At 41.6% G+C, this 13150-nt stretch overlaps 1 protein-coding gene across 2 annotated transcripts in view; it reads right to left on the bottom strand.

Moving 5' to 3' along the window:
• Positions 1-13150, bottom strand: part of LOC112223524 (ras-related protein Rab-26) — a 138300-nt gene that overhangs the window by 71668 nt on the left and 53482 nt on the right. For both annotated transcript variants that reach the window (XM_024386591.2, XM_024386590.2), the window contains 2 exons: positions 13035-13076; positions 9961-10027 (listed from right to left, as the gene is read on the bottom strand). In XM_024386591.2, coding sequence (XP_024242359.1) covers positions 9961-10027; positions 13035-13076 — 109 coding nt within the window. The remainder of the gene's footprint in view (positions 1-9960; positions 10028-13034; positions 13077-13150) is intronic.

Genomic DNA, 13150 nt, shown 5'->3' with positions numbered 1-13150 from the left:
CTGTATCACACTGTTCTCTACGTTCATTATACTGTATCACACTGTTCTCTACATTCATTATACTGTATCACACTGTTCTCTACATTCATTATACTGTATCACACTGTTCATTATACTGTATCACACTGTTCTCTACGTTCATTATACTGTATCACACTGTTCTCTACATTCATTATACTGTATCACACTGTTCTCTACATTCATTATAGTGTATCACACTGTTCTCTACGTTCATTATACTGTATCACCCTGTTCTCTACGTTCATTATACTGTATCACACTGTTCTCTACGTTCATTATACTGTATCACACTGTTCATTATACTGTATCACACTGTTCTCTACGTTCATTATACTGTATTACACTGTTCTCTACGTTCATTATACTGTATCACACTGTTCATTATACTGTATCACACTGTTCTCTACGTTCATTATACTGTATCACACTGTTCATTATACTGTATCACACTGTTCTCTACATTCATTATACTGTATCACACTGTTCATTATACTGTATCACACTGTTCTCTACGTTCATTATACTGTATCACACTATTCATTATACTGTATCACACTGTTCTCTACGTTCATTATACTGTATCACACTGTTCTCTACATTCATTATACTGTATTACACTGTTCATTATACTGTATCACACTGTTCTCTACGTTCATTATACTGTATCACACTGTTCTCTACATTCATTATACTGTATCACACTGTTCATTATACTGTATCACACTGTTCTCTACGTTCATTATACTGTATCACACTGTTCTCTTCATTCACTTATACTGTATCACACTGTTCATTATACTGTATCACACTGTTCTCTACGTTCATTATACTGTATCACACTGTTCTCTACGTTCATTATACTGTATCACACTGTTCTCTACATTCATTATACTGTATCACACTGTTCATTATACTGTATCACACTGTTCTGTTCTACGTTCATTATACTGTATCACACTGTTCATTATACTGTATCACACTGTTCTCTACGTTCATTATACTGTATCACACTGTTCATTATACTGTATCACACTGTTCTCTACGTTCATTATACTGTATCACACTGTTCATTATACTGTATCACACTGTTCTCTACGTTCATTATACTGTATCACACTGTTCTACGTTCATTATACTGTATCACACTTCATTATACTGTATCACTGTTCACTGTTCTCTACGTTCATTATACTGTATCACACTGTTCTCTACGTTCATTATACTGTATCACACTGTTCTCTACGTTCATTATACTGTATCACACTGTTCTCTACATTCATTATACTGTATCACACTGTTCTCTACGTTCATTATCCTGTATCACACTGTTCACTACGTTCATTATACTGTATCATACTGTTCTCTACGTTCATTATACTGTATCACATTGTTCTCTACGTTCATTATACTGTATCACACTGTTCACTACGTTCATTATACTGTATCACACTGTTCATTATACTGTATCACACTGTTCTCTACATTCATTATACTGTATCACACTGTTCATTATACTGTATCACACTGTTCTCTACGTTCATTATACTGTATCACACTGTTCTCTACGTTCATTATACTGTATCACACTGTTCTCTACATTCATTATACTGTATCACACTGTTCTCTACATTCATTATACTGTATCACACTGTTCTCTACGTTCATTATACTGTATCACACTGTTCATTATACTGTATCACACTGTTCTCTACGTTCATTATACTGTATCACACTGTTCTCTACGTTCATTATACTGTATCACACTGTTCTCTACATTCATTATACTGTATCACACTGTTCTCTTCATTATACTGTATCACACTGTTCTCTACGTTCATTATACTGTATCACACTGTTCATTATACTGTATCACACTGTTCATTATACTGTATCACACTGTTCATTATACTGTATCACACTGTTCATTATACTGTATCACACTGTTCTCTACATTCATTATACTGTATCACACTGTTCACTACGTTCATTATACTGTATCACTGTTCTCTACGTTCATTATACTGTATCACACTGTTCTCTACGTTCATTATACTGTATCCACTGTTCTCTACTGTTCTCTACGTTCATTATACTGTATCACACTGTTCATTATACTGTATCACACTGTTCTCACGTTCATTATACTGTATCACACTGTTCATTATACTGTATCACACTGTTCTCTACGTTCATTATACTGTATCACACTGTTCTCTACGTTCATTATACTGTATCACACTGTTCTCTACATTCATTATACTGTATCACACTGTTCTCTACGTTCATTATACTGTATCACACTGTTCATTATACTGTATCACACTGTTCTCTACGTTCATTATACTGTATCACACTGTTCTCTACGTTCATTATACTGTATCACACTGTTCATTATACTGTATCACACTGTTCTCTACGTTCATTATACTGTATCACACTGTTCTCTACGTTCATTATACTGTATCACACTGTTCTCTACATTCATTATACTGTATCACACTTTTCATTATACTGTATCACACTGTTCTCTACGTTCATTATACTGTATCACACTGTTCATTATACTGTATCACACTGTTCATTATACTGTATCACACTGTTCATTATACTGTATCACACTGTTCATTATACTGTATCCCTGTTCTCTACATTCATTATACTGTATCACACTGTTCACTACATTCATTATACTGTTTCACACTGTTCTCTACGTTCATTATACTGTATCACACTGTTCTCTACGTTCATTATACTGTTTCACACTGTTCTCTACGTTCATTATACTGTATCCCTGTTCTCTACATTCATTATACTGTTTCACACTGTTCATTATACTGTATCACACTGTTCACTACATTCATTATACTGTTTCACACTGTTCTCTACGTTCATTATACTGTATCCCTGTTCTCTACATTCATTATACTGTTTCACACTGTTCATTATACTGTATCACACTGTTCACTACATTCATTATACTGTTTCACACTGTTCTCTACGTTCATTATACTGTTTCACACTGTTCTCTACGTTCATTATACTGTATCACACTGTTCTCTACGTTCATAACACTGTTCGCTACATTCATTATACTGTATCACGCATACTGGACTGCAAATCTTATCAAGTATCAACTTCATCATTTGCTTAATATCTTTGTGAAGAAGATATTTTAGTGAAGAAGCACCCTGTGGTGGAACTACATTCTGCAGATGGCTGTAAGGGAGTGAGTGACTTTCTCACTAGTCCTGGGAGAGAGAATTCTGTCTGGTTTTGGATGCGACAGGATGAACACAGATGGGTTCAACAGCTTGCAGGCATTGTGGGAGCAGTTGAAAAACTAATTCCTCCATTTGTTTACTTGAGATTTTCATGTTCACTCGTTAGTAGCGTAATTGATGGATTTGGGCCAACGGATGCCCTGGCACTGCCCAAAATGGAAAGGGCGCAAGTCACTATGTACTTAGCACTAATGGTTCTCCCGAGGACAACATGATGCCTGTGTGTGTCTATGATGCCTATAAAAAAATCCTTGGAGTTGGTGATATCATTGACCAGTATGGTGTCAAACATATGGCTTGTGGGGTGGTTTGAGTAAAAAAAATATATAATAATAACGAACTCAATATACTTTAAAATGACTAAAACCAAATCAAAACTGTAGAAATTATAATGGACCTATATCCTTGACTTTCCAGCTCGCTAATAATCTCTGTGCACTGTCATTGGACCTACATTCATACAGTTTATTGACTGTCCAGCTTGCTAATAATCACTAGACAGTCAGGAAGCATCTAAAACTCCAAAAACATTGGATAGAGGACAATTGTTTTTTATTATATTGACTGCAAGGAAATATACCCAATTTTCAGTGCGGCTCTCGGGACCTTGTTGAAGACCGGATGTGGCCCCCGGACAAAATGAGTGAGACACCCCTGGTCTAGATAGAAAATACCTATGATGAACTCCATATTGGTAAAGGGGTGATTTCCAAATCAACACAATTAAATTAATTTATACATTTCTATGGTAAAGCCACGTGGTTTCTAGGCCCATCAAAACTTACACAAGGTTTCAAGTACAGGGTGATTTCTGGCACTATTGAACATTTATCTGTCTTACTTTACATCCTCAGGCATGACATTTAGCAAATGATATATTCTCAACACCTCTATGAACAAGTTCAGGCTTCCATTAAAGGCCTAAACCGGAGTGGGAGCCATCTTTATCCAGCGGTTCGCAGGAAGTGACAGCGTCCATGACCAGCAGTCTGAAAGCATCCACTGCTGCAGTTCTGACAGTCATTTTGAATGAGCTTTATTTAAAAAGGTATGTGAGACGAGTGAACGCTCCCTGAAGATCAGTGAACACAGAGCACTGTTCTGACAGATCAGCCCAGAACTGGCTCTCTGCCCAGCTCGAGATACTGGATGTGAGAATGTGAGAATACATACTGAACACACACACATACTTTCACTGTCACTTCTTCTCTACATCTGCATTAGACTTGACGACAAATACAACACAGTCTAACTGGTGTAAACACAACAATCATGCGTCTTCTCAAGTCGGTAAATGTTTACCTCCTTAGTCCCTGACATTACTAAGGAATGCTCCATTTTCCCCAAACTGAACTGTTGTCCCCACCAGCAGTAAACACTACTTGTCTGTGTCTCATTCCAGTTGTGTACCAGAGAGGAGCCCACCTTACCACCTTCCCATCAGCAAGCCTCACAGCAGGAGGCAGAGGAAAATCTGTCAGCGATCTGCTGCTGGAGAACCAGAGAAAGTCATCTTCACATTAGAGGTAGACCGATTAACCTGTTGAGTGTAGGTGGCAGTATTTTGATGTTTGGATGAAAAACGTACCCAAATGAAACGGCCTATTTATCAGGCCCAGAATCTAGAATATGCATGTAATTAGGATAGAAAACACTCTAAAGTTTCCTAAACTGTCAAAATATTGTCTGTGAGTATAACAGAACTGATATTGCAGGCAAAAACCTGAGGAAAATCCAACCCGGAAGTGCTGTTTTTCCTGAAAGCCCTCTGTTCCATAGCCTGCCTTCGCTCCATTTATAGGGATATCAACCAGATTCCTTTTGCTATGGCTTCCCCATGGTGTGAACAGTCTTTAGACATAGCTTCAGGCTTTTATTTTGAAGAATTAGCGAGAAAGATCACATTGCGTCTGTCACGTTCTGACCTTTATTTCCTAGTTGGGGTGGGCAGTCTATGTTTGTTTTTCTATGATTTTGGGATTTCTATGTTTCTAGTATGGTTCTCAATCAGAGGCAGGTGTCATTAGTTGTCTCTGATTGAGAATCATACTTAGGTAGCCTGGGTTTCACTGTTTGTTTGTGGGTGATTGTCTATGTTAGTTGCTTGTGTCAGCACAGTTCTCATTATAGCTTCACGGTCGTTATTCGTTTATTGTTTTGTATAGTTTGTATTCAGTGTTCAGTGCTTTCTTTAATAATTCAAATCATCATGAACACATACCACGCTGCATTTTGGTCCGCTCCTTACGACGATCGTGAGAGCGTCATTGTATGGCTGGGTGCCAGCAGCGTTTTGCATGCGCAACAGCTTGGAGCAGACATTTTCTTTCTCTCTCCTATTGAAGAAGCTACAGTCCCAGTTCAAATATTATCGACTATATATGTAAAAACTGAGGATTTATTATAAAAAACGTTTGACATGTTTCTACGAACTTTACGGATACTATTTGGATTTTTCGTCTGCCCGGTCTGTGTATTTCTGAACATAACGCGCCAACCAAATGGAGGTATTTTGGATATAAAAATAATCTTTATGGAACAAAATGAACATTTATTGTGTAACTGGAAGTCTCAAGTGCAAACATCCAAAGATCATCAAAGGTAAGCGATTCATTTTATTGCTTTTCTGACTTTCATGACCAATCTACTTGGCTGCCAGCTGTTTGTAATGTTTTGTCAACTGAGAGAGATGTCCTTACATAAACGCTTGGTATGCTTTTGCCGAAAAGCTTTTTTGAAATCTGAGATGCCAGGTGGATTAACAACAAGCTAAACTGTGTATAATATAAGCTGTGTGTAATATTTTTAGTAATTTAATTTGAATTTGGCGGTCTGCATTTCAGCGGACGTTGACGAAAATGATCCCGGTAATGGGATGGGTGCATCAAGAAGTTAATCGAAATGGCCGATTAATTAGGGCCGATTTCAAGTTTTCATAACAATCGGAAATCTGTATTTTTGGGCAGATTTGGCCAATTTTTTATATTTTATATTTTATATTTTTTATATTTTTTTACACCTTTATTTCATCTTTATTTAACTAGGCAATTCAGTTAAGAACACATTCTTATTTTCAATGACGGCCTAGGAACGATGGGTTAACTGCCTCGTTCAGGGGCAGAACGACAGATTTTTCACCTTCTCAGCTTGGGGGATTCAATCTTACAACCTTACAGTTAACTAGTCCAACGCTCTAACCACCTGCCTCTCATTGCACTCCATGAGGAGACTGCCTGTTACGTGAATGCAGTAAGCCAAGGTAAGTTGCTAGCTAGCATTAACCTTATCTTATAAAAAACAATCAATCAATCATAATCACGAGTTAACTAAACATGGTTGATGATATTACTAGTTTATCTATCGTGTCCTGCTTTGCATATAATCGATGCGGTGCGTATCGTTGCTCCAATGTGTCCCTAACCATGAACATCAATGCCTTTCTTAAAATCAATACACAGAAGTATATATTTTTAAACCTGCATATTTAGCTAAAAGAAATCCAGGTTAGCAGGCAATATTAACCAGGTGTAATTGTGACACTTCTCTTGCGTTCATTGCACGCAGAGTCAGTGTATATGCAACAGTTTGGGCCGCCTAATTTGCCAGAATTGTACGTAATTATGACATAACATTGAAGGTTGTGCAATGTAACAGGAATATTTAGACTAATGGATGGCACCCCTTAGATAAAATAAGGAACGGTTCCGTATTTCACTGAAAAAATAAATGTTGTCACGTTCTGACCTTTATTTCCTTTGTTTTGTATTTATTTAGTATGGTTAGGGCGTGAGTTGGGTGGGCAGTCTATGCTTGTTTTTTTATAATTTGGGTATTTCTATGTTTCGGCCTAGTATGGTTCTCAATCAGAGGCAGGTGTCATTAGTTGTCTCTGATTGAGAATCATACTTAGGTAGCCTGGGTTTCACTGTGTGTTTGTGTAGTGAGCACTAGATCTCCCGTGCTTACCCACAGCCCGGTTCAACCTATGCCTGCACTCTGGAGGGTCCGGGCTAGAGTAGTTGTCCAGCCTGGGGAAGTGGTGCCAAGGTTGCGCACCAGAGCTCCAGTGCTCACCCACAGCCCGGTCCTTCAGGTGCCTCCTCCTAACACCAAGCCTCCTGAAGGTCTCCCCAGCCTGGTGGTTCCTGTGGCAGCCCCACGCACCAGGCTGTCTCTCTGTCTCCTCCCTGCAGGTGGTCCTGTCTGTCCGGCCGCCGCTGTCCGGCGCCGCTGCCTCCCGCCTGTCCGGCGCCGCTGCCGGAGTCTCCCGCCTGTCCGGCGCCGCTGCCGGAGTCTCCCGCCTGTCCGGCGCCGCTGCCGGAGTCTCCCGCCTGTCCGGCGCCACTGCCGGAGTCTCCCGTCTCCCGCCTGTCCCGCCTGTCCGGCGCCGCCGGAGTCTCCCGCCTGTCCGGGCGCCGCTGCCGGAGTCTCCCGCCTGTCCGGCGCCGCTGCCGGAGTCTCCCGCCTGTCCGGCGCCGCTGCCGGAGTCCCGCCCGCCTGTCCGGGCGCCGCTGCCGGAGTCTCCCGCCTGTCCGGCGCCGCTGCCGGAGCCTCCCGCCTGTCCGGCGCCGCTGCCGGAGCCTCCCGCCTGTCCGGCGCCGCTGCCGCCGGAGCCTCCCGCTCCCGCCTGTCCTCCCGCGCGGCGCTGCCGTAGCCTCCCGCCTGTCCGGCGCCGCTGCCGGAGTCTCTGTCCGGGCGCCTGTCCGGCGCCGCTGCCGGAGTCTCCCGCCTGTCCGGCGCGCCGCTCCCGCCTGTCCGGCGCCGCTGCCGGAGTCTCCCGCCTGTCCGGCGCCGCTGCTGGAGTCTCCCGGCTGTCCAGGCGCCCTCAGCCCCGGCGTCCAGAGCCCCTCAGCCCAGAGGCGCCAGAGCTTCTGCCCCTCTGTCCCGAGCTTCTGCCCCTCTGCCCAGAGCTTCTGTCCCTCTGTCCAGAGCTTCTGTCCCTCTGTCCAGAGCTTCCGCACCTCTGTCCCGAGCTGCTCCTCTGTCCCGAGCTGCTCCTCTGTCCAGTGGGGTCATTGAGAGGGGTGGCCATGGTTAGAAAGCCACGGAGGCGGACAATGAGGCGGACTAAGACAATGGTTAAGTGGGGTCCGCGTCCCGCGCCAGAGCCGCCACCGCGGACAGATGCCCACCCAGACCCTCCCCTATAGGTCAAGGTTTTGCGGCCGGAGTCCGCACCTTTGGGGGGGGTACTGTCACGTTCTGACCTTTATTTCCTTTGTTTTGTATTTATTTAGTATGGTCAGGGTGTGAGTTGGGTGGGCAGTCTGTTTGTTTTTCTATAATTTGGGTTTTCTATGTTTCGGCCTAGTATGGTTCTCAATCAGAGGCAGGTGTCATTAGTTGTCTCTGATTGAGAATCATACTTAGGTAGCCTGGGTTTCACTGTGTGTTTGTGGGTGATTGTTCCTGTCTTTGTGTTTTGCACCAGATAGGGCTGTTTAGGGTTTCACACGTTTATTGTTTTTTTGTAATCAGTTGTTCATGTTTACGTATTTAAAAAACCATGGACACTTACCACGCCGCATATTGATCCTTTTCGCCTCTCCTCTTCGGAAGAAGATAAAATACTTAACGCTTCCGTATTTCACTGAAAGAATAAATGTCTTGTTTTTGAGATGATAGTTTCCGGATTCGACCATATTAATGACCTAAGGCTCGTATTTCTGTGTGTTATTATGTTATAACTAAGTCTATGATTTGATAGAGCAGTCTGACTGAGCGGTGGTAGGCACCAGCAGGCTCGTAAGCATTCATTCAAACAGCACTTTTGTGTGTTTTGCCAGCAGCTCTTCGTTGTGCATCAAACATTGAGCTGTTTGACTTCAAGCCTATCAACTCCCGAGATTAGGCTGGTGTAACCGATGTGAAATGGCTAGCTAGTTAGCGGGGTGCGCGCTAATAGCGTTTCAAAAGTCACTCGCTCTGACACTCAGAGTGGTTGTTCCCCTTGCTCTGCATGGGTAATGCTGCTTCGAGGGTGGCTGTTGTCGTTGTGTTCCTGCTTCGAGCCCAGGGAGGAGTGAGGAGAGGGACGGAAGCTATACTGTTACACTGGCAATACTAAAGTGCCTATAAGAACATCCAATAGTCAAAGGTTAATGAAATACAAATGGTATAGAGAGAAATAGTCCTATAATTCCTATAATAACTACAACCTAAAACTTTTTACCTGGGAATATTGAAGACTCATGTTAAAAGGAACCACCGGCTTTCATATGTTCTCATGTTCTGAGCAAGGAACTTAAACGTTAGCTTTCTTACATGGCACATATTGCACTTTTAGTTTCTTCTCCAACACTTTGTTTTTGCATTATTTAAACCAAATTGAACATGTTTCATTATTTATTTGAGGCTAAATTGATTTTATTGATGTATTATATTAAGTTAAAATAAGTGTTCATTCAGTATTGTTGTAATTGTTACAAATAACAGCCGATTAATTGGTATCTGCTATTTTGGGCCTCCAATCGGTGTCGGCGTTGAAAAAATCATAATTGGTCGACCTCTACTTCACATACACACACACACACACACACATAAATATGAATCACACACACCGAGCTTGATGAACAATCACCAGGCAATGTGTACCAATGGAGGAGATAAAATGCAGCCAGGGTACTGTATGGTGCTCCTAAACACACACACAACTTACCATGAGCGTCACGGTAGTAGGCGTGTGTGACGCTGCGGAATCTTTCTTGCCCAGCAGTGTCCCAGATCTGAGTAGGAAGACATATGACATCATCATCATCCCTCTCCCACTCTATAATGACTGTTCTCACTCATCAATGGGCCTACAGCCGCTACCAGCAGCTCAATGAATGAACTGTTAGGAATAGAGGATCTGAGATATGAACCATGTACATTAAATGCATTTTTCTCTTTGGGAAAAAGCCCATTTATAGTAACAATGACTATAATCCATTTTAAATTCACAACGGCAACACCAAGCACTGCTCCTGTGTACAGTCCTGAAGGGTTGGCTGAGGACACACCTGATTGGCAATGAGCACTTGTTCTCTCTCAAATACACCTTTACAGTTGTTGGTTAGCTAGCTAGCAAATTGTAGCCATATTAGCATTGATGTGAAATCAGTCAAAACACCTCAACACAAGACATGGTATGAAGAACAAGATGAAATGAGTCACTTACGATTCCCCATGTGGCAGTTTCTTGCTATTGTTGGTAGCTATCTGGCCATTCAGAATCACAACAACTCACAGACTTCTGCTCCATTGAAGCGTGCACATCATTTCCGTGACGTCAACTAACCCATCTTTATGCATTTGTATCCGTTTTATATTTTAAGTAGAAATTGTGCACAAATATTGCATTTTAAAAGTTATATTAAATGAAGTGACCTTTAATATAGACCACATTGAAAATTCAATTAAATCAGATTTTTTATTTAAATAAAGACTTGCTAAAGTGCCAAAATTCTGCATTTTGACATGTCCCTCTATGCATCATTATCTGTACTTTACTATTTACTCCACACTGCCCTTTCCCACCTGGACAAAAGGAACAACTATGTGAGAATGCTGTTCATTGACCACAGCTCAGCGTTAAACACCATAGTGCCCTCAAAGCTCATCACAAAGCCAAGGACCCTGGGACTAAACACCTCACTATGTGACTGGATCCTGAACTTCCTGAGGGGTAAGGGAGGGCAACAACACATCTGCCACGCTGATCCTCAACACGGGGGCCCCTCAGGGGTGCGTGCTTAGCCCCCTCCTGTACTTCCTGTTCACACACGACTGCGTGGCCAAGCATAACTCCAACACCATCATTAAGTTTACCGATGACATAACGGCCTGATCACCGACAATGAGACAGCCTATAGGGAGGAGATACTTTACTTTATTTAGTTAATATTTTCTTAACTATTCTTTTTCTTAAAACTGCATTATTGTTTAAGGACTTGTAAGTAAGCATTTCACAGTAAGGACTACACCTTTCGTGACAAATACAATTTCATTTGATTTGATCAGTGTTACCCTCTGCCCTTCCAATGGCACGCTATTTCTCTCTCACACTATCCCTCTATCCATCTACCCATCTGGGCCTGGTTTCCCAAAAGCATCTTCAGGTTACGTTCATCATTAGAACCTTTGCAGGCGCATCCGTTAGATCTCCGAGGCTGTTTCTTATAACCCTCGTTACTAAAGTTGCTCTTGAAAAGGCTCGTTGTTTTTTTGTTTTACTTGCCTCACACTTTAATCCCCCCAACTATCACTGACTTTACTGATAGCGACTTTATTGAGGAAAAATGTACTTAACATGATGGAGATATATGGTAGTCTCACCTAGCTATCTTAAGGTGAATGCACTAACTGTAAGTTGCTCTGGATAAAAGCGTCTGCTAACTGACTAAAATGTCAAATGTAATGAGAGATGGGTATGAATACTAAATGTAGAGAGAAGGGAAGGCAAGGCAGATGACACACACAGACACACAGGCGTGGACAAAGACACACACTTAGACATGCAAACATGTAAGTATATACACCCACACACACAAGTGAACAGGCACACACAGACACACATACACCCAGACATTGCATTGCAGTCATGTCCAGTCTATCATGATTACCTTTCCTACTTTCAAAATACCAATCACCTTCAGCGTCTTTTATGCAAAATCAGACACCAGGAGTCATTCAAGTGTGATTGGTGTCTTTGAACTAAGCAATGGACACATTTTTTTAAATATATTTTTTTATTTTTTTTAACCTTTATTTAACCAGGCAAGTCAGTTAAGAACATATTCTTATTTTCAATGACAGCCTGGGAACAGTGGGTTAACTGCCTGTTCAGGGGCAGAACGACAGATTTGTATATTTGTACATTTGTACATTCTCAGCTCGGGGGTTTGAATTCGCAACCTTCCGGTTATTAGTCCAACGCTCTAACCACTAGGCTACGCTGCAGCTTCTATACCAGCATTACAGATGTAGGACTTTCCTGCAATGCAGGACATTTAAAACGTAGTGTATTGAGGTTTAAAAAGGCTTCTGAAGTTTGTCATTTCTACTTTGACAATTCAGACTTAACTTTCCCTTACGAAAAATGGATCAACCCCGAACAAACGTTTATTAATTATAATCCACATAAGAAATTACGTTTCCTGTTGCTGCAGGAGATCTTTTTCTGCTGTGGCAAACTGACATATATTAAAATCCTACATCTGCATGATTACACAACACTGATAAGAGTGTGTGTCTGACAAACAGAACAGAATAATCCTAATGGACAGTGTAATATCTACAGAGAGTCTTCAGGCTACGTCCCAAATAGCACTCAATTTCCTTTATAGTACACTACTTTTGACCAGAACCCTATCGGTCTTGGTCAAAAGTAGTGCACTAAATAGGGAATAGGATGCGATTTGGGACAATGTCTTCAGTCTGGAACCCAGCGGGGCTAATCGACTGTTAGAGATAAACGATGGACTTCATTAAAGCCTCATTTAAAGTTGACGTCATCCTACCTCTGTCTGTCTGGAGATGGAGACGTATGCAGAGTATTTACATAGAGAGGACAATGCTGGAACAGCAGAATATTGGCACCTGCTAACTCTGACAGAGATTTGGCACAAACCCACACACACCCACACACACACACACACACAGAGAGACAGACGCACAAACACACAATATTCAAGAACGAACATGAAATGAAAATGCGTTAAGGTAAAAAAAAAAAAAAGCTATTTGTCATACCTGCAGTTTGACCTTCAGCGCATCAATGTTCAACACTTTATTCTGAAAGATAAAAGGACAGAAAAAAATCATATGTTTTCAAACAGAAAAACATTGAACGGAACAGAATATGTCCT

The sequence above is a fragment of the Oncorhynchus tshawytscha genome, linkage group LG24, assembly GCF_018296145.1.
Source record: "Oncorhynchus tshawytscha isolate Ot180627B linkage group LG24, Otsh_v2.0, whole genome shotgun sequence".
NCBI lineage: Eukaryota > Metazoa > Chordata > Actinopteri > Salmoniformes > Salmonidae > Oncorhynchus > Oncorhynchus tshawytscha.
Note: the sequence above shows the minus strand (reverse complement) of the source record. Positions and strands in the feature narration are given on the sequence as shown.